Consider the following 23,230-nt stretch of genomic DNA (forward strand, 5'->3'; position numbering starts at 1 on the left):
CCAGGACAGGATCCAGTGAACCAAGGGGGCACGGGATCGACGTGGCCTGAGAGCCTGAGGGGAGACCTGTGGAGGGACTTCCGGGGGTGGTCCAGTCTCCACGAGCCCTGCCTTGGGCCCTCTGTGGCCTCACCTGGACACTGCTGACCCTGAGTTTCTTTGTTAGGCCAGGCTCACTAACACTACCATCCAAGCACATTTACATCATTATCTCCGCACCCGCTGAGGAGCCCCTGCCGTGTAGTGTAGATCAAGGATCCTACAAGGAAAGAGGAAGTCAGCCCTGTAAGACCTGAAGGCTGATTTAAAAAAAAAAAAAACAGATTATGGTTTTTTTTATGTTAGAAGAACTTAGAAGTCACACTAGGTCATTAAATATTAGATTGATGACACAGATACATTGCCTTGTAGTATAAATATGAGACCTCAGAAATATGTGTGTATAATATTTTTCATTTATATACAATATAATGTATAATATAAATACAATGAATATAAATAGTACATATATCTAGTTCATGTGTTCTCAACCAGCCTCCACACGACCCATTCACCAAAATAACTTACATCCTGCGATCCCGCAGTAAAATAGAACAACTCACACCGAAACTCTGACCCCCTCAGAGCTCTAAGGCGACCTCCGCTTGCCTGGGCACATCTGCGCATTCTGGTAGAGCCGTGTGATTCCCAGGAGCCAGTTTGGTTTGTTCCCAAACCTGCTTATGCCAGTTGTATTTGTCATTAAATAAATTAAATTAAATGTTTAATTAAATGTTCTCTGAGGAAATATGAATTCAAAAAAATAATTGTTTCAGAGAAAACCAAACTGAATGCTTTGAAAGACTCAGTAAAGATGAATCATTTTAAACATGCTTTTGGGGACTTCCCTGGTGGTGCAGTGGATAGGACTCCGCCCTCCTAATGCAGGGGGCCCGGGTTCGATCCCTAGTCGGGGAACTAGATCCCACATGTATGCCGCAACTAAGAGTTTGCATACCACAACTAAGAAGCCCGTGTGCTGCAACTAAGGAGCTGGCAAGCCACAACGAAGGAGCCCTGGAGCCACAACTAAGGAGCCTGCCTGCTGCAACTAAGGAGCCCATGAGCCGCAACTAAGGCACCGGACTGCCACAACTAAGACCCCATACAACCAAATAAATAAATAAATAAATATTAAAAAAAAAAAACATGCTTTGAATTAGGTATGAACAAGATGATTGTGAAAGATTGAATGGAAAAAAACCCATTAAAATCTAGAAGAATTCTGCTCTCAGATTGTGCTACAGGTGTCTAACTTCTTATTCCACTTTAAATGGACTAAAATTGGAAATTATACACAGTACATGATTTTTTTAAAAAAAGAACTCTAATCAGCAGATAATAAACAAAAGACTTTTCTCAAAAGAGTAGTGAATAAACAGATGTTTGTGTTTTAATTTTAAACAAAGTTATACACACACACAAATACACATATATGTGTATGTATATGTGTGGGAGAGAGATCAATTTTTCATGATCCCCCTCTTTAAATGACTTCTAATCACCTATTGGTCCCAATCACATTTGAAAAAGAGGACTTCTATTATAAATATTACCAGGACTTCCCTACTCAAGAGTGGTTTTACACAGTCAGCCTCCCTAAAAGACTTCAGATGTGACACCACTTGCTAAGGTTTATTTAGTTTTTTATTTTGTTTGGTTTTGTTTTCATTTGCCAACCTTTTATAGAGAGCCATGAAAAGGGACTCCATCTTTAAAACAATTGTTTGAAAAGAGAGAAAAGGCAATGTGGGACAGCCGGATGGATGAGGGAGGTCATGACTTCCCAGCGCTCTGCCCTTTCTGCTTTCTGGCCACGTTGCCCTCCCAAGCCAACCTTTTCTCTAACTGCCTCAGGAACCCACAGAGATGGGTCCCCTGCTGCCAGGGGTTTGCTGAGAGACAGGAGGGTGGGATGCAAATTGGAAAATGAACCTGATGTTCTCAGTCTCTGGGCCAGAAGAAGGATGAGGAGGCCATCCTTGGGTAACTTGGGTCCAGATAAGAAAAGAACCCCTTGAACAGGCTCAACTGATATTCTTTGACCCTAGCTCTTCTCAGTCAGATGTAAGGGACTTTTACAACTGTGAGGAGAATAATATCACTCAATAGGGAGACATTTAAAATCCAATTCCAGCCACGTCCCCCAGCTTATCCAGCCATACAGGTTCGACCGACGTGTGTGTGTGTGTGTGTGTGTGTGTGTGTGTGTGTGTGAAGGTGCTTCATCTCTAATCCAGACTGAAGCTTTGGATAAGGCAGCCTCCTGATACAAGATGCTTTATTTTCCTGAATACCTAAGAAATAAAGCCAAACTTCTGGAAGCCAGGCTCTTTTGAAAAAGTTCCCCACGCACCAGAAAGGTTCAAGGCTGCTCCGTGAGAGAACCAAACAGAAGGGCTAGGCAGTCGGGAGTGAGGAGTCCAGCTTTATTTCAGCCCTCCCAGGAGGATCTGAAACAGGAGGGAAGGGGGCAGGGCACAACCTTTGAAAGAATGACATAGCCTGAGGACATGACATAAACTGATTAGAACCAAAAGGGTCCAAGATGGTGGACAAGTCGACGTCCACTAGACCTTGAGCCTCAGTATGCGCTCACTGTACTACACTAGCATGCTAAATGACACACCCACGGGCGCCATGACAGTTCCAAGACTGACCATAAAGATCAAAAAGTGGGCGGTGGCCCAATTCCTGGAAATCCCCACCCCTTCCCAAAATAGCTGGAATACTCCTCCCACTTATTAGCCTATGAAATTACCCACCCCTCTAGAAACTGACACCCCCATACCCTGGTGCCTTTCTCACCTTCTGAGATGGCCCACACTCTGTGCAGTGTGTTTCTCTCTAAATAAATCCACTTCTTACCCATCACTTTGTCTCTCACTAAATTCTTTCTACGATGAGACATCAAGAAGCTGAGCTTCATTAAGTCCTGAAACCAGGTGTGTGATCTCAGTTGGAAGACCGTGGGTTTGGTCTGGGTTCGAGTCCAAATCTGAGTTTTGGCCGGGTTTGAGTCCCGGCTGCGTGGGTTCAAGTCCCAGTCTGAGGTGCCCGGTTTCAGATCCCTGAGCTCATCAGCCTTCTCTCCGTTTTACCTTTGTTATTGCTGGAAATGTGGGTCCCTGCAATGCACAGAGCCATGGAAACCGCTGTCCTCCCTCTGCTGAAGTAAAGCAACTCCAGTAAGTGGAGACGGGTGCGAGGGGGATGAGGGAGGGCAGATGTGGACACAGGAGCCCTGTTTTGTTGCTCCGAGGAGTAACTGGACCCCTGCCCAAGAGATCCCCACGCCCTCCAAAGAAAGAAATTGCAGGGGCATGAGTCATCACCTATTTTAGGCGAACACAGGGGTGCCCTGCGGGACTGGGGGCCTCCCTTATCAAGGAGTAGGCAACTGAAGTACACAGATTGTGCTTGGCCAAAGGCTAGGATCAGCTTCTGGTTTATTATCTATTTAACTAAGTGGATTAAATGAGAATTGACTGGAACTGTACACTTAAGGGTCCCTTACAAAACACCGTTATCTCATAAGCTGGCTTAATGGAACAGGCTGTCCGGGGCTTATTAGAAGTAACTGAATACAGCGCCTTACAGGGCAGAGATCCAATGGAGGGTGTGCAGCAGGCCCGGGAGATCCCACACCTTGTGTGGCCACAAAAGATGGGCCTGGGGTGTAACTGCAAACCATACTATTAGCATCTACCCCCAGGGACAGGCCCAGATCTTCCCAGGAAGAAAGGCATCTGCCATTCACTCCATTGTAAAAGCACTTCTTCGATATTAAGGGTGAACTAAGTGCTTTACTGATCTTTTATGTATGTGGACTCCAGCACATATGAAAGACAGCAGAGTAGAGTGGTTAACACGACCATCTTGGGCGTTAGACTGCAAGAGTTTGCATCTTAGCTTTACCACTTACTTGAGTGGCCGTGTGTTACTTAACTTCTCTATGGCTCAGTTTCCCCATCTGCAAAATGGGGGTGATAATAGTACCTACCTCATTGGGTTTCTGAGGAGATTAAGTGAGCTAATATGTATAAACTTCTTAGAATAGTATCTGGCATAAGTGATCCTATAAGTGAGCTTTCAGTGATTATAGCTTTTACACCAAAAAAGAATTCATCCCATTTCATAGCTTTTGCACCCACATCTCCTTTAGCTATTAATTGCAGCATGATATGGAATGAGCTGCACTCACAGAGGAGATATTCTGAATGGTGGGAGGCAGTGTACGTGGAGGAGGTCAGGGCTGTGATCAGAGGGACATTTTGCTGGAGATAGTGATGTGATCTTACACGTCATTTATCTTCTCTTATCCCCATTTCTCTGTGTGTGTGTGTGTGTGTGTGTGTGTGTGTGTGACTTTCATTATAGGGTTTAGGTAAGTGAATGTAAATCCTGCTTTTGGTGAAGATTGATATAATTATGAAGATGCTCAGAGATGAGACCCCTTTGGCCTGGTGTCCCAGAAACATGTACATTTTAGAGGACTTGCTTTGAGGATAACAGACACATCGGAAAGGATCGCTGGACAGACCCACTGGACAGAAGTTGCCCTTGTGCAGTTGGTTTGAACAATGGAGATAATTGACTGTTTTTCAGAAAGGTGTTAGTTTATTTGTAAATTTTGCACTTTTTTTTCTTCCAGCAATTTCTTTGACAGTGTTATTTTTCTGTTGGGTTCCTTTGAGTTCAGTTTACCTGTAATCTGTAAACATTTCTTCTATCAACAACCTGCTCCACAATTGACCTAACTCTTCAGAATTACACAGCCTTTGCTTAAACTACTTCCAATGTATAATCTACAATTTCCATGTATAATTTATAATTTTCAGTACTCTGTAATCCAGGAGATGATTCTATTCCACTCAGCCTAATGGATGAACATTACAGTCCTCACTTTTCAAAAAGTTGAAGGAGACCATATGAAAATTTGTATAAACCTTTCTGTTCTATAGAATTACTTTAAATTTAAGAAGTTTAGCCTATTAGCTGAATTGTGTTTTAGAAGAATTGAAACACTGTGCATGGTGTTAGAACTAGTAATGCTTCCTTCTTGTTTTCATGCCATTTTTAATTTAAAGGAGTAGTAGTACATAGTATACAACACTTAGATATAATTGATGTAATTTCCCATATTTTAAATGGCTCAGGCTGGGAGTTTAAGGAAAGAAGCCACATGAATCAGTGAGAAGCCATAATCTTCCAGGGTTTCTTCTGGCTGATTATTGACTAATGCACAAATTGATGTATCTCAGCTGAGCTGCAATGCCAAGGGCAAGCATGGTATGATATCGATAGATGCTCTGGACCTGTGGATCTCACCTTTTCTTGGTTATGAACCTCTTTAAGAATCAGGAGGAAGTTGTGGACATGCTTCTCAGAAAATGACACAAAGCTTGGCGTAGAATTCTGGAGAGTGTACACGAACTCCCTGAATTTTCTGTCGAATCCCTGCTTCCGCACTGGAGTTCACTGAACACGGGGAGGCTTCCTCTCACTAGGCTTAACCACCCTTTTGATTTTTTTAATGACAGTGAGTTGGACATTTCTGGAGACCAGGAAATAAAGACTGGTCAGAGGATTTTTATGATACAATAAGAAATATGCATATTGGTCTTTGTCCGCAGTTCCTAGCACACAGCTCTTAAAACCCTTGGAATTTCCAGAATGATGAGGGTGTCTTGTATGCTAATGGGATGATTGGTGGTTGGGGGAATAATAGCTTCAGGATGGGAGCTGGTTGCCAGAAACACCAAGGCATGTTTAGAGTAGTGGAAGTTTCAGCCCTACCCCGCAACTTCCAGAGGGAAGAGAGGGGCTGAGAGATGCATTAATCACCAGTGGTCAATAATTTAATCAATTGTGCCTATGTAATGAAACCTCCATAAAGTCTCCTAAACAGTAGTGTTTGAAGAGCCTCTTGGTTGGTGAACACATCAAGGTACTGGGCAGGTGGAGCACCTGGAGAAGGCATCGAAGTCCTGCGCTCCTTCCCCCATACCTGGCCCTCTGCATCTCTTCCATTTGACTGTTCCTGAGTTGCATCCCTTGTAATAAACTGGTCCCAGTAAGTAAAGCACTTTCCTGAGTTCTGTGAGCTGTTCTAGCAAATCATTGAACCTGAGGAAGGGGTCATGGGAACCCTTGATTGATAGGTCAGGAGTTCAACTGGCAACCTGGGATTTAAACTTGACATCTGAAGTGGGGGCAGTCTGGGTGGGGTCTGCACTAACTCTACATAGCTAGTGGCAGAATTGATTTGAATTGTAGGACACTCAGTTGATGTGTGGAGAGTTAGAGAATTGGTTGGTATGGAGGGAAAAGCCCACACATTTGGTGTCAGAAGTGTGAGTAAAAACAGTTCAGAATTTTGCCCTCCCTTTAAGAGTTATATACAGTGTTCCACAGTTATTGAAAGTACGGGCTCAACTATCTACACACTGTGTCTGCTGCCATTGGGTTCCTTTGGATGTTCCTATGTACTTTAGATACACTCCATTTTAGTTGAAGCTTGTTTGGATCTACCTCTACTCGCTAAAAACTTCTCTCTTTAACAAAATTAACAAGTATCTCCTCACTTCACATCCACTAGGAGAGCTACAATCAAGAAGATAGTTGATAACAAGCATTTTTGAGGATGCAGAGAAAACCCTCTTACACTGCGAGTGAGAATGTAAAATGGTGCTGTCACTTTGAAAAACAGCCTAGCAATTCCTCAAAAGGTTAAATACAGAGTTGCCACATGACCCAGAAATTCTATTCCTAAATATGTACCCAAGAGAAACGAAAATGTATGTCCACACAAAAACTTGTACATGTAAAACTAGAAGCATTATTCACAATAGCCAAAATGTGGAAACACCCAAATGTTCATCAACCAATGAATGGATATTTAAAATGTGGTATATCTATACAATGACTATTAGTCAGCAATAAAAAGAAACTAAGTGCTGATGCATACTACAACTTGGATGAGCCCTGAAAACATTGTGCTAAGTGAAAGAAGCCAGTCACAAAAGACCATATATTCTATGATTCCATTTATATGAAATGTCCAGAGTAGGGAAATCCATAGAGACAGAAAGCAGATCAGTGGTGCCAGGGTCTGGGGGTAGGGGGAAAGGGGGAGTGACAGTTAACAGGTATGGAGTTTCTTGTTGAGGTGATAAAAATGTTCTAAAGTTGATTGTAGGAATGATGATTGTACAACTATGTGAATATACTAAAAGCTACTGAACTGTACACTTGAAATGGGTTAACTGTGTGGTATATGAACTGAATCTCAATAAATCTGTTCTGAAAAAAAGAATATAGACTCTGGACCCAAGCTGCCTGTGTTAAAATCACCCTGGCAGCTCTGGTGTCCTGAGACAAGGATTTGGGTGCAAGTACTGTATTTGAGAAGATGTCCTAGGCAGTGTGGTCAGGACGTAGGGAAGTGAGACAGGAGAGGAAGGAAAGCCAGTAGAGGAGGCATTCAGGAGTGAGTTACTGTTGGGGGCAACTGGGGCTCAGTCCTACTGCCCCCTCCATAAGGCTATGGAGACCACAATTCAGAATGGTACCCCCCAAGCGATGAGAAAGCTATGTTGTTTCTGAGTGCTGACATCCATGGTTCTAACCAGAGAAAGCCCCCAGACAGGAGGAGAGATACACAGAGACAGAGACAGACAGACACAGAGACAGACATGCAGGTACTTGAGGTAGGAAGCAGAGGGCACAAGAACTGTTCCCCAAACCTACAGGTGAACCAGTCCAGAATGACTGAGCGAACATGGGCTGAACATCGACAGTGTGCTGATGGGAGTGTTCCTTAATCTCTCTGGCCCTCAGCTCCCTCATCCTTCAAATGGGGGAAAGAGTAGCTCCTGTCTCATAAGGGTGATATGGGGATTGATGAGTTCATGTATCTGCAATATTTCAACAGTCAAAAGTACTCATCTTGAATCTTTCTCTATTTTTTGAACTTCTGACTTACCATGATCATTCCTCTTCTGCATGAGCTTCTAACAAGACAGAGAAGAAATCCATCTATTATAAGTTTCAAAGAGAAATAGAACCACTTCCGAGAACGGTCTTCTTATTAGGCCCCCTTTGTGTTTGATCAGCTTTGAATGGCTGCCTTTTGAAATACGCCATATGCTTTGTTAGCGCATTAGATGCCCATCCCAGCAAGTTCTGTTATTGGAGCAACTCTAGGATCTTTTCATTCTTGCTGTTCTATTTTATGGAAACTGTTGGTGGGATTCAAGTGAGAGCGGTTCATCACCGCTCTCTGTTGTGTTTTCCTTTGTGTCTCCTTTGTGTTGTCCTTTCCTTTGTGTCGCCTATTTTCCCAAAGCTGTGTTCTGAGGACACTAGACCCTGGGGAGCTTTCTTTTTGTGAAACTTCTGCAGTCTAGGGGTTGAAGCCAGTGGCTGCAATCCCAGGCAATTCTGAGTTCTACTTCTGTCAAAGGCATTTACACTCAATGTGTTTCATTGCTCAGGGATGATTGAAACAGCCCAGTTGGTGAACAGCCAGGGGGAAATAGGGTTAAAAAACAACAACAACAACTATGTTACATGAGCTCAACCTGTCATGATTAAAACTCAATGTAAAGATTTGTTCACCGAAGCAAATATCTCTCTCTGGATTGTTTCAGGCTGTGACTCTTCAGTTAACCTGACATTTCACAAGTCCAGAAGTGCCGTGGATGAACTCTTTACTTCGCTTCGGGATATTGCTGGAGCTCGGAATCTCATGAAACAGTTTAAGTCTGTATATGTTCCTGGAAATCACACCCACCAGGCAAGTACATATGTTTTAAAGTAACCGTCTAATCTGTGTTGTGTTTTTAGGATTCAGAGACTGAAAGAAGAGTTTCCATTTTAACCTCTCTAAAATGAAGGATTTGTTCAAGATGAAAGCCAAGGCCCTTGTAGTCCAGAGTTCTGGGTTCCCCTGAATCTGAAAGCTTCCCAGTTTATTTGTATTTCAGGCTTGATGCAGTGAGATGAGCACTGGATTACGGGTCAGCGCTGCTTTACAACTGCCCCAGAGCTGTTCTGTCACCTTAAGCAAGTCCCTAAGCGCTAGATGTGGGGTGGCCTTAATGCCCAAGTTTCTGGATCTAAGAGTAGCAAAATTACCTAATAATGTTATGGCAAGGAAAAAAGAAGTTGATGCCAGCAAAAACGTTTGTTATTTAAAATGCCCCCACCACTTTATTAGGAGAGTAGGAGAACCTTTAAAGGATGTTTCGACCAGGGAATAGGAAGATGGTATGAGAATCCAAGATTGAAGGGGTAATTGCTCTACCAAAACTCAGTGGGGCGAGGTGCGGGGGAGGCACGGGGAGGCACAGAAAGACCCAAAGGGAAGATGAAGGGGTGAAGAAAAGCTGGAGCCATCGAGGCTGGGCAGTCTCTGTTGGACAAGGAAGAGACAACCCTCAGGTTCCTGGTGGCCAGAGGTGAGCTTTCAAGGAAGAACAGATGTTTCTGACAGAAAAGATCATTAGGTTTTGCTGTGGAGTGTGTGAAGGAATCTTCTCTTCCATCTCCCCATGAAATAGTAAAATTCGCTCCATTTGCTAAGGCTTTTTGGAGAGTTGAATGAGCTGTTAGTGGGGACTATGACATAGTGAGGGGTTCAACTTGAGGGTGCTGACTCTCTAAGGTGGGCGTGTAGACAACAGCTAAGGTTACCTGCTACAGCCTAGCAAAATCCAGATTCTTCCTCCCATATATTTGTATAGTAGCTGGTACTTGAAGAGTCCCTACATTTGGTTTTCCCTTTGATCCTCACGACAAGTAGGCCAGAGAGGTATTCTCATCCCGAGACCCAGGAAGCAGGCACACAGGTGGGCCAGGGCCTGACGCCAGGTCTTTGCTGCCAACCCAAAACCTCCTCGCTTGCTGCACCGCGGTTCTCCTGGAGGGTCTAGAAATAATGACCAATAGTGCTGATCTCAGATACTGAAATCACCCACCAAGACACAAAAGACCTTAGAAATTGGCACTCAGCTTAGAAATAGAAATTCCCATCTTTTGTTCAGTGATCTGAGAACATCACTACCACGAAATACAGATAAAATTACTCAGATAATTAATCAGTTGTAGTTTTGTCATTAAAAAATTACCAATCTTAAATATGGCAGTATGGACTGGTCCTAGAAGACGTGATAGAACTGTTGATATATGATGAAATTTAGACCAGAGGATATCAAGAAGCAAGTGGCTGCTATCATTGGCAAAGGGAAGATAAACCACTAAATTAATGAAGGTCTTTTCAGTTTTATGATCATCATGGTGACTAATTTGGCCAACTTCACATAAACATGTATTAGCTGTAAATCTTGGGCATAATAAGGACAGTGATAAGTTTCCTAGTCTTTATCTCCCTGCTACCAACACAGTTTCTCCAGACCTCAGAACCCTGTCTGAGCAGCCATCGCCTTTGGAAAATGAACTTTCCCTTGTTGCATACACTTCCCTAACAGTGAGTCAATAACATCAACTCATTCACCAAAAATCCTGAACGTCAGTGAGTGGAAGTGGGGACAAGGCAGGGAGTATATGTGTATCTTGAGGGGATTAAATAATAATTATACAGACACTTAGTGGAATGCTGTGCAACCAATAAAATGAGTGAGATCCAAATATACTTGGCAGGGACTGTATTTGGATCCTTGTCCTGGGCTCTGCTTGGAGAGTTCAGAATAAAACGGGTTCATGTTCTATTGGGTGTAGATGTACATCTATTGGGTGTAAATGTAGATCATTCTGTAAAGCATTATTCTATTTTTCTTTAAAAATAAAAAGTACATGGGTGTATATATTTAATAAGTCTTTAACATTTTAGGAAAATTTTATAATGGTTATGTGCGGGGAACAGAAAGGGTTAGATGAACAAGGAGGAACTCTGGCTTCTTGCTTTATATTTACATATGTAGAGGAAGAATTTTTGATGGGATTATGGATTATTTTTACCTCTTTGGGTTTTTCAACGCTTTTTGAACTTAAAGAAGTTTTCAGGACTTCCCTGGTAGCGCAGTGGTTAAGAATCCGCCTGCCAATGCAGGGGACACAGGTTTGAACCCTGGTCCGGGAAGATCCCACATGCCGCGGAGCAACTGAGCCCACAAGCCACAACTACTGAGCCTGCACTCTAGAGCCCACGTGCCGCAACTACTGAGCCCATGTGCCACAACTACTGAAGTCCGCGTGCCACAACTACTGAAGTCCGCATGCCTAGAGCCCGTGCTCCGCAACGAGAAGCCACCTCAATGAGATGCCTGCGCACTGCAACGAAGAGTAGCCCCCGCTTGCTGCAGCTAGAGAAAGCCCACACACAACAACGAAGACCCAATGCAGCCAAATAAATAAATACATACATACATACATACATACATAAATAGATTTATTAAAAAAAAAAAAAAGAAGAAGTTTTCAATCACAGATGGAAGCCCCTTGAGGACAGGGATTTTGATCTGGTTTGTCCACTGCCATATTTTCAGTGCCTAGAGTGGTATCTTGCACATAGTGGATACTTGATAAATATTTGTTGGGTACATCTTAAATGTGCTATATGTATTTTTATCATATGTTGGAGGATTTGTTGGGACAAAAATGTGTATAGGTAGAAAACAACAAATGTCCAGAGTAGAAACAGAGTCCAGCTGTGTTTAGCTTTGAAGATGGACCTTGGCTGGGCAACTTTCTGTCCATCCCTTCTCCCAATTTGGTCCTCAGCTCCAGGAAGAAATTGTGCTTTCTATCTAGCTTCATGCTGTTCCTACACAGAATCTAGCTGGGATGTCCCGGGCTCCCTGGGACACCCAGAAAAGCACTAGACCAGGTCTGCCTGGGGACTTCTGCCCCTGCTCTGACCAGTGCTGTGTATCGGACTCTCTCCCCTGGATCTCAGGGCCCCTACCAGCCCCAGCCTCCCTCCCAGGGTACCCCTCTCCTGCTCCGATGCAAATGAGTTGACTCTTAGAGCCACTCCTGTTTCCCCTCCTAGCTTGAGGCACTTCTTATTTAACCTTCATCCTTTAGCCCTTTAGGAAAATGTGTCCGTCACAGCTCAGATGCAGAAAGCAGACACCACTCTCGTCATTTTAAGGAGAACATGATTCCATACAAGAAATAAAGCACATATAAAATCTTGAAAGAGCTAGAGGAGTGGAATCTAGACTAGGTCTCCAGAAGTGAGCCCAGAACATCACCACACACGTGGCCCTGCAGGGGAACTAGTACCTCTGCCACAGCCAGGGGAGTGAGCATGATGGGGGTCATGAGGCTGCCACTGAAGCTCTTTATTTGAAGAACACACCGCCAAAGCTGGAAACAGCTTCTGCGTTTGCTCACCACGGTAAATGCAGAGCCCAGCGCAATGCTTGCCACCTGGCGGGGGGTGGATAGGTGGATGGATGGGTGGATCCTGGACTGTGGGTCTTATCCAGAAAGGCATTTCTTATGTTCTTAACTCTTAGTGAGGGGGAGGTTAGCATGTACGTTAACAGCAACATTTGGGTTCATAGCCCAGCTCTGCTCCCTACTAACTGTGCAACCTTAGGCAAATTACTTCACCTCTCTGTGCCTAGTTCCTCTTATGTAAGCAGGAGCTAACAGTAGTAGCTCCTTCATAAAAGTGCTCTGAATAATATATATAAAGCTCTCAGGATAGGAGCTGACACATAGACAGCGCTGTGTAAGCATTGTCTCTAACAGTTGTAGTAAAGGACAAAATAGACCTTCTCTTTGTCCTCTTTCGTAGCATTTCGTCATTTCCTTTATTAGGAGATGTGCTACACAGAAAGGGAGTCATTCTCAAGCTGGCTCTCCTGTTAGCTGTGGCATATGGTCAGAGTCTACTGCTGACACCCGTTTGTTTGGAAAAGTCATGTTTGTCCGTAGACTCTGTTGACCGGAAACATAAGCCCCAATTTTGCCTGTGCAGCAAGTCTTCTTATGCTTTCATTTCTTACTACAAATGTTCCAGTTTAATGGGAGGCTTAACCTCCTTCCTAAATGTCAGTGTTTGATGTGCTGCTGTTTCTCAGATGACTCAGGGCAAGGAGCTTATGAGCCCTTTCAGACAAAATATTGCATGGCTCTTGCATGACGGGTTTTGGCAGAAGTCTCAAAGTGCTGGGCTTCCCTGGAGGAAACTTCCCACAGATGCACACTGTCCTCTGTGCCTCCGGCACGTTGAACCAGAGCCTTTAGAACCAGCAGGGCCCAAGGAGGCCTGATTCATCTTGTGCCCGGTGAAATATGCACTCTGAACAGTCTGTAGGCCCAGTCTCTTCATCAACATCAACAATCCCCAGCTCTGGCCACCAGCTGGTCTTTTCCAAGCACTAAGCTCTGTTCTTCCTTCTGATTCTATCTACCTAACCCTAGACCTGCTAGCATCCTTTTTGAAAGGCTCTGCGTGAGATAGGGCTATGCTGGGGGCCAGGAAACTTGGCTCTGTCCTGTAGTCTAACTTCTAACTGCCTGTGTGAATTCAAACAAGTTAATTAATAGCTTTGGGCTTTGATTTCCTCATATTGAAGTTGAAGGGACTTTAATCAAAAAAATTTTTAAGTAATCTGCTTCTGGTTTGAAGGATGGATGGATGGATGAACAGATAGACAAATGAACCACTTTTTAATCTGCAGCGCAAACCATTTTCCTTAAGAAGATGAAAGGGGGGAAAAAATCAGTCATACTGCAGCAAAAACTAAAAATAAATAAGCCATGGAGTAGTCAAAGCCAAGACCAGTTTTGAACAAATGTTTTTCTGTACAATCTTGGATTGAAACAAAATAAATACTCTCAGTACAAATCTAGTTCTCCTGAGAACTTGGTTGTTCAGAGTTGGTTTTGCAAAAAAGAGAGAAGCATCTGCAGTAGCAGGACCAAGATCGGTCCTGGCTGCACCAACACCAACCAGCAAAGCCAAGGTCAGCAGCACGACTGTTGGGGATGTGATTGTGGCAACAACTCCAGTTTTCTTGGAAACGGATATCCTAGGCCAGGGGTCCCCAAACTATTTGGCACCAGGGACCAGTTACATGAAAGACAATTTTTCCACTGCGAGTGGGGCTGTGGATGGCTCAGGCGGTACCGCGAGCGATGGGGAGCGGCAGATGACGCGTCGCTCGCCTGCCGCTAACCTCCTGCTGTGCGACCCGGCTCCTAACAGACCTAGGACTGGTACCGGTACGCGTCCCGGGTGTTGGGGACCCCTGTCCTAGGCCATCTTTAAGGTGCGCCAAATTCAAGAAGCTGTTGGAGTTAGACTAGTTTCTCAAACTTGTCTCTGACTTATGTGTAATGTCATCAACTGTTGCTATGCTCAACACCTTTCTTCAAGAGTTGGAATCAGGTCAATAAGAACCTTCTAGATCTAATCATATACCACAAAAGAGTAACCAGAGACATAGAAACAAGTATTTTATTTTTCATATTTTGATTAACTCTGGTATATTAAAAGCCCAGTTTGTTCTGGAACAGATATTGGTCATTTAAAGAAAAAAAGAGAGTTTCTGATTTTTTTTGAAACTTCATCTATTTCATGTGTAACACCCATGGGGGTCTCATTAGGCTCTACCAAACCTTCAAGCTAGCCTCGTGAGACTGTCATACAGGGCCACATTGTGTTTTTCATTGCCCTAAGCACTTTTGCCTTCATGGCCCTCTTCCTGTATTAAAATCTATATATATATATATTTATGTGAAGAAATATTTATTAAATATTATACATAATAAAAATTATATATAAATATATTTATTTGAATACATTTATTGAATATATTCATATTCTAATATTTACACATACGTATTTATATATAATTATATTATAGTTTCATTGGTATAGAGACAAATATATTAATATTATGTATCAAAACATTATCTTTGGGCTTCCCTGGTGGCGCAGTGGTTGAGAGTCTGCCTGCCAATGCAGGAGACATGGGTTCGAGCCCTGGTCTGGGAAGATCCCACATGCCACGGAGCAACTGGGCCCGTGAGCCACAGCTACTGAGCCTGCGCGTCTGGAGCCTGTGCTCCGCAACAAGAGAGGCCGCGATAGTGAGAGACCCACGCACTGCGATGAAGAGGGGCCCCCGCTTGCCGCAACTAGAGAAAGCCCTCGCACAAAAACGAAGACCCAACACAGCCAAAAATAAATAAATAAATAAAATTTAGGGCTTCCCTGGTGGCGCAGTGGTTGAGAATCTGCCTGCCAATGCAGGGGACACGGGTTCGAGCCCCGGTCTGGGAAGATCCCACATGCCGCGGGGCAACTAGGCCCATGAGCCACAACTGCTGAGCCTGCGCGTCTGGAGCCTGTGCTCCGCAACAAGAGAGGCCGCAATAGTGAGAGGCCCGCGCACCGCGATGAAGAGTGGTCCCCGCTCGCCGCAACTGGAGAAAGCCCTCGCACAGAAACGAAGACCCAACACAGCCAAAAATAAATAAATAAATAAATAAATTAAAAAAAAAAAAATAATAAAAAAATAAAATAAAATAAAATTTAAAAACAAAACAAAACAAAACATTATCTTTGACCGAAAAGTTCATTTTTTTTCTTCTCATTTTAAAAGAAATTAATGCATTTTCATGGGTCGCTAACAGTCCTGTGGGCCCTCGGCATCGTGCATTCTGTGCGTAGTAGATAAGTCATCTCTGCGGTCATAGCCCCGCATTTGCACCCGTCTGCCCAGGACAGGAACATAGCTCGCGGTAGGGAGCAGCGGGCATGTTTCTCCTCTCGAGTTGTCCTTGTGACCATCATGAAGCAGTCCATGCAGCTACCCAGGAGCTGTTCAGTTTGGTCCTGAAGTGACAGCTGAGCAGTAAGGGAACTAGACTCACTGGAGGGAAGGGTAGGGGCAGGTGTCCTCTGGCTTAAAACCCTCATATCCTGTAGGAGCCAATTTCTCTGCAACAACTCCACTGACATGACTTCCAGCATTCCTCCAAGGGCCATGGCCAATTACACAAGAGTCATCATACTCAGAGAAGCCCAAAGCCCTGGCTTTCTGTCCAGTATTTATAGTTCTCCCAGTCTAATGCAATTTACTAAGCAGGGGTCATTTTTATCATAAGCAATCTTGCCTGGCTAGAGTTTGACATTCTTCCCTTATCAGGTTTCCAGGGAAACAGAGCTAGAAAGTTAACCAAAGGTCAGATTCTTATGTAGAAGGGAAGAGAGGTTTAATAATCCTTTGCCTACAACAAGCAACCTGCCAGTTATTAAGGAAATAGTTATATTAATGTTTCAATCCAGACTTTACGGTGTGTCTGTGGCAGAGACGATGTTATACATGTTCCCCAAACTCCATTTCCTTTTCCTTCTGGCATAGTTAGACCACATTTTCCAAATTCCCTTGCAGGTAAATGTAGGTTTGTGACTAATTCTGGCCAATGAACAATGGGCAGAAGTAATACAGATCACTTTCAGGCTGAGCCCATAAAATCTCTCTGGAAATCCTCCATACTCTCTCTCTTTCATCCTCTGCTGATGAGATGCAAGGGCTTCAGTGTGGGATTCCAGTGCTCTAGAGACTGGTGGGGCTACTCAATAGCAGGAACCTGGGTGTCTGAATGATTGTGTAGGCCCTACGCTGTAGGGCACAGACCCCTTACTGCCAGCACACACTGGATGTGGTATAAGCGAGAAATAAGGATGAATTTGTCTGTGTTTTTAATTCCTCTCCTTCCCCCCTGAAAGATGAACTGACAGTGAATGTTTGATTAGAAAAATTAAATTACTCTGGTTAACACTCTTATGTAGACAAACTACACGACTAATCTCCCCTCTGGTCCTTTTTAACATGTGAGGAAAACTTTGAGCAGGGCACTGGGGCAAGACATCTGTCTCCCCATCACCACCTTCTATGGTCCTTTGCTGAGAAGTGGGTGGCTTCTGGCTGAATAGAAAATTCCATGACAGTTAGAGGATCCTCATCTAAGAAGCTACTGCCAAAAGCTATTCATTTCAATCAGATTTCAGTGACATGATTTGAGGCAGAAAAAAATCCAGACTAAGTGAGGAAGGAGCCAAAAGTTCTCATGATTAAAACCCTAATTGGGAAAACTAAGAAATGTGTTTGCTAAGAAGTCACGAGACTAGTACTGCTTTGTACCTAAGGAAGTCTTTTCCCAAATCGTGCTCTTTAAATGGACAATGTTATTTAGTTGTTCTGTGCTTAGTCGTTTTAAAGAAGAATTTAGAGGTCTTTTTCCATATCATATTTAAGTGGCAAAACCTATCAACGTCTCCTTTTTTTTTTGGCTGTACCACGCGGCTTGCAGGATCTTAGTTCCCCAACCAGGCATTGAACCCAGGCCCCAGCAGTGAAAGTGCCAAGTCCTAACCACTGGACTGCCAGGGAATTCCCTTCTTTTTTATTTTTTTATTTTTATTTTTTAATTGAAGTAGAGTTGATTTACAATATTGTGTTAGTTTCAAGTATACAGCAGTGATTCAGTTATATGTATATATATTCTTTTTCCAATTATTTTCCCTTATAGGTTATTACAAAATATTGAGTATAGTGCCCTGCACTATACAGTTAAGTCCTTGTTGGTTATCTATTTTATATATAGTAGTGTGTATATGTTAATCCCAAACTCCTAATTTTTCCTTCCCTGCCCCTTTCCCCTTTGGTAGCCGTAAGTTTGTTTTCTATGTCTGTGGGTCTACTTCCGTTTTGTAAATAAGTTCATTTGTATCATTTTTTTAGATTCCACATAGAAGTGATATCCTATGATATTTGTCTTTCTCTGGCTGGCTTACTTCACTTAGTATGATAATCTCTAGGTCCATCCATGTTGCTGCAAATGGCATTATTTCACTCTTTTTTGTGGCTGAGTAATATTCCATTGTATATATGTAGCACATCTTCTTTATCCATTCATCTGTCATTGGACATTTAGGTTGCTTCCATGTCCTGGGTATTGTAAATAGTGCTGCAGTGAACACTGGGGTTCATGTATCTTTAAATTGACAATACTTATATCATTTAATGGGCCTTTGGTTACAAGTGAAAATAGAAAAAAGAAAAAAGCTGAAACCGCTTAAACAAGAAAGGTAATGTAATGGAGCCTATGACTTAAAAGTCCAGAGCTCCAAGTGGTGAGGGGCCATTGCTGGGGTAATGCTGCCAGGAACAGCAAATAAACAAAGAGAAGCAGGTTCCTCTTGCTCTTCCTGCCTTCCCATCTCCTTCCCCGGCCCGCTGTTGGCAGAGTCAAACAGATCTAGATGGCAAAGCATGAGTATGGTTGGCAGGCCAGCATCCCGGAACTGAGTACAGAAGGGAGGGGTTTGGGGTTGAGAGACAACAGCTGAATAACCATCACATATCTCAGTATAGAAAATAGTATTTCAAAATTGTTGTCACATGAGAAGACAATCATATGAGAATGTCATGTGAATGTCATAGGAGAGAGTGCAGCCAAGAAATCGAAGAAATGAGTATTATAGAGGTATGTCAAGCAGTTCATTAATAAAAGCACTTTTGTTATTTTTCTGGATTATGTGATGTGTTTGTCATTTGTTACTTTTCCATACTTAAATTTTGGCTTCTTTTCTCATTCTAAATAAACATTACCTACATACCTTAAAAAAGAATAAAAAGGATTTACAGCCTTGCCCAGTAACATACAGTGATCACCAAGTCCCAAGAATGAAGGTGTTAAAGGAATAGCACTTCCAAATTTCTGCTCGCCCCCAAGGGGAACCCTGACTCAGGGGGCATTTTCTCCCCAGAGCTGCATTCCCCAGGGCTTAGCTGAAATTGGAGCAAGGGAGAGAGCAGGGTCCCCAACCCTGTACGCTTCCTTCTTTGCCTGTCTCACGGTCTACATGGGGGCTTCTGGAGCCCTGAGAGCAATCCTGTCACCCTGGTACACTGTACTTTGCACAGAGGAGGCCCTAGGCCTAGTGTTTTAGCTGGACAACAGGACCAACTTTTTCCTACACCTGAGCTCTTCTCAGGATCACTGCTCTTCCTTCTTACAGAAGGTGCATCCTACGGGGAGCAACAGCCTCTTTTGTTTTCTGTAGGTTGGGGGTATACTCTCTCCTCTCTTAAATGTGACAGCGTATGTGTACTTCTCTGTGGTTCTGCTTAATGTTATTCTGTATAACTATATGTAGACTAATAAAACAAATAACTGTAAACTCCTGGAAAGAAGAAATGGCCTTTTTATTTCTTTATCTTCCCTTTGTGCTTTGTATCAGTTAGAATTTCATTCAGTTGCAAGTAACAAGATCTGAAACGTAAGGCTTATTTAAACATGCAAGGTTTTGTCTTGTCACATAAGTAGGTCCTGATTCAGTACATCTGTGTTATGTTTATAGTGGCTCCACCAGTCTCCACTGACCTGGGTTTCTTCCAGCCCTCTGCTCCAGTATCTCTAAGGAATGGCCCTGTCTTACACAGTGGCTGCTGGAGCTCCAGTCATCACTTCCATGTTCCAGGCAGCAAACAGAGAAAGGGGAGGAAAGCATACCCTTCCCCTTTAAAAATAGAAGACTTCTGAAAGTCCCACTCCCCTTCTACTTACATCTCATTGCCCAGAACTTGCAGACCCAACAGCAAAGAAGGCTGGAGAATGGAGTCTTTCAGCCAGTTGATCATGTGCCTGTCCAAAAATTGGATTCTATTTCTAAAGAAGCGGTCGATGAATATTTGATGATAATGATGATAAGGTAGCAGAGTATTGGCCAAAGGACTTCTCCATGGAGAGCAGTTTAAAGAGATTAAAGTTTAAGAGATTAAGTATCCAGAAAGGCTGAGATGGTAGAAAAGTTTTCAAGACAATTTACTCAGGGAAGAGGATTTGTAGAATTCAGTTGCCATTCCATGAACTTTTTTTTTTTAACATTGAAAATATTTATTGGATTGTTTTATGATTCCAGAAGTATACCTGTCAATTTCTAAAATTTAGAAAAAAAAGAAAATAATGTCCCCTACTCCCAGAACCTAGAGTTAGCCCTCGTTTACATTTTGGTGTGCTTTACTCGAATCTCTTCCATGCATAAATAATTTATTAATTTTGAACAGGTGAGGGAAAAAAAGGCCATTCGTGCCATGTGTGTGTGTGTGTGTGTGTGTGTGTGTGTAGTGATGTTTTAACTGTGCTTTTTAAAAAAGGAATATAGTGAAAAGGCTTCCTCCCACCTGTGTCCCTTGTCCGGTCCCCCACTCCATGATCACTGCTCATGGTGATTCTGTATATCACACCAGAGTTTATTTTTTGCATGTTTCAGCAAATGCAAACTTTCATATTCCCTTTGGCACGTTTTACACAAACGCCCATCATACACATTGTTCCTCACCTTGCTTCTTCCACTCACGATTTATTCTGCACCTTGCTTTTTACCATCAGCACAGAGCTTCCCTCTTCGCTTCCATAGCATTCCTTCATGTGGATGTATCCCATTTATGAAACGGCTGCCTACTGATGGGCACATGAGTTTCTCATCTTTTGCTATTATAAACAATAAACAGCCATTTGCATATACTAGCATAATTTTAGGATAAATTCCTAGATGTGGAATTGCTAGGTCAGATGCATTTGTAACTTTGATAGATATTGCCAGATTACCCTCTACACCAATTGTGACAATTTACACTCCCACCAGCAGTATATGAGCATGTCTGTCTCCCCACGGCGTCATCAAAAAAGTGTATTTTCAAACCTCTGTATTTTTGCCTGTATGATAAATTTTTTAAATCTCTGTTGGTATTAGGAAGGTTGACTCACAGTTTTTGGTTTTTTCAATTTCTGTGTTATCGGTGTCTCTGCCCAGTGCTTTCCCTTCGTGAGCATTTGCCTATGAGATCTCTGGGCATGCAATGGTCTGTTTGACTACTAAGCAGAGGAGAGCTGCACCCTCAACTCAACAGCTGCTATTTCTCCCTGCATCTTATCCTTGATAAATGCACCAGTTACCTTCTAGCTAAATGACTGTTTATGATTTTGATGGTTTATACCCTGCTTTATTTCTAAGGTATTTCAAGTAAGAAAGTTGGAATAAGGGGGAAATAAGAGTAAAAAATGACTACGAAAAGCAAGATGAAGCCAGAGGTGAAGTTAACATACCAAATATCCTCAACGCTGGCTAGAGGCCGGTTACAGATTTGGCCAGTGCAAAGAGAGAAGCAGTTCATGACATCTCTACAGTGCTGTCATAGCCTGGCTTTCCTGAGCCTGTAATAGATATAGCAGAGTGCTTTGAGGGAAGACATTCCTCTTCGTTCACTCTTCATGCTCAAACTGGGCTGCCGAACATAACTGGAGCAGCAGAGGTAGCAACAGGTCTGGGAGGAAGGTGGTGCGGCCGATGGGGAGGGAAGGAGAGAGGAAAAGCTTGGTAGGAAGGAGACCCAAGGAAAGAGGTGGGGGAACATGCTAACAATATACATTGGTCAGAGGCGGCTGCCTCCAAATACTACCTAAGGGTGGATAGATTTAGCACCATTTACCAAACTGTAGTTGCTGTAAATTCACATCAGCTTAATTCTACTGAAATTCTCATAGTCCACGTGGCTTGCTTTCTCTAAGCCCTGACCTTGGTCAGATTTCTTTTGGCATCTTGTTGCTTTTTCTGGCCAGTTTGTACTTGGAGTTGACCTCTCTAAAAGATGGAGGGATTGCTTTGGACTTGGATAGTGACAATACATTGTAAGAAAACATTCGGGATCCTAGCAGAAGGGAGCATAATTCTAAGAATGTTGAGGAGATTGTCTTCCTGTCTATATCAGCTGACAGTACTTTGCTTTTCAGTACACTTCATGCAAAAAATTGTCCCTTTAAATCTAGGTTGAAAAATTAGCCATACTAGGATTATAGCTCTGGTAAGAGGCATTTGCTTGTGGAAGGGAGTGTGAGGAACAAAAAATAGTGCTAGTGTAGTGGGATAAAAATTTCCCCCCAAAATCAATGTTGTTATATTGTCTTTTCACACACAGAGAATCATAGCCATTGCTCAGTATCAAAATAAACTGGTTTTGCTTCGTTTGGTGCAGAGAAAGCTACCCTCTCTCCAGGCAAATCAAACAAACCCATTTACTTACAGCACAATGTTTTTTCTTTCCAGGCATCCTATAAGCCGTTGTTGAAGCAGGTTGTGGAGGAAATATTTAATCCCGAGAGGCCAGATCCTGTTGACATTGAACACATGTCTTCAGGCCTCACTGATCTCCTTAAAACTGGATTTAGCATGTTCATGAAGGTAAAGTAACCATGACGAGGTAATCCTGAGTGTAATGCTATCTTTGCTGGGCTTGAAAATGCTGGCACCCCCTTAACCCTGGCGAGTACCACAAAGGAGAACGTCCAGTGTTTGGCCCTTCTGAAATCGGGTGCAATCTTCATTTAACTTTCGGTTATAAGCAGCCTGACCTTCCAGCCTCATACAGCTTCTCTTGACCTAAGCATTATGATCTTTTCTGATCAATAGGTAAGGACACAAGCCCTCCAGAGTAACACTATTGAAAACTTCCCTCATGGCCTACATTTTCACTTAACAGGAGTCCACATACCATTCACAGATCTTAGTGGTAGCCCGGTGCACTTAATTCTAGAACTTATTATGTGGGACAAGGAGTAACTCTGCTCAGTTGTATAACTAGGATCACCCCAAAATCCACTTGAAAATGACTTTTATTTTGGCTTAGCGCTCCTGGGTGACAAGCATGAGAATTTCCCTGGCTAGTATTGAGGGTAGGTCAAAATTACTGAACAGCCTTTGCAGTGGAGATGAAAGGAGGAAAAGTACACAAATGTGATCTATTTTTAACCCACTATAAAGTTTCTAAATTTAAAAAGATCTAAATAAGATTACAGGCTGACCTCCTCGTCTATGCCAGGATTTCAGTTGTAATAACTCTTGGAAATAACAGAATGTTTTGCCAGCTTCAAAGCATCTTTGAAATCATGAATTAATCTGCATAGAAGATCTGGCCTTTCAGAGTTCAATAAATGCATATGCCAGGAAAACTGGTCCACTCCAAAAGCCAGAGGACGGAAGCCAATCAGGCTCTAAACCAAGCAGTAAATGTCTGAAATGGACACCCAGTCTCCTTCCCAATGCTCCCAATTATCATCAGCTTCTGATGCAATGCGCGGCTGGTGCATTTTCCCTCTGTTTTTTTTTTTTTTTTTTTAAATAATGCAGCACAGTTCA

The 23,230-nt window shown here is 42.9% G+C and overlaps 1 protein-coding gene across 1 annotated transcript in view; it reads left to right on the top strand.

The window, feature by feature from the left end:
• SCFD2 (sec1 family domain containing 2) overlaps positions 1 to 23,230 on the top strand; it is a 393,678-nt gene that overhangs the window by 345,027 nt on the left and 25,421 nt on the right. Inside the window, exons 6-7 of the mRNA XM_059923024.1 lie at positions 8,694 to 8,839; positions 22,142 to 22,276. Of these exons, the coding sequence (XP_059779007.1) occupies positions 8,694 to 8,839; positions 22,142 to 22,276 (281 nt within the window). The remainder of the gene's footprint in view (positions 1 to 8,693; positions 8,840 to 22,141; positions 22,277 to 23,230) is intronic.

This window comes from Balaenoptera ricei, chromosome 5 (assembly GCF_028023285.1).
Source record: "Balaenoptera ricei isolate mBalRic1 chromosome 5, mBalRic1.hap2, whole genome shotgun sequence".
NCBI classification, from domain to species: domain Eukaryota; kingdom Metazoa; phylum Chordata; class Mammalia; order Artiodactyla; family Balaenopteridae; genus Balaenoptera; species Balaenoptera ricei.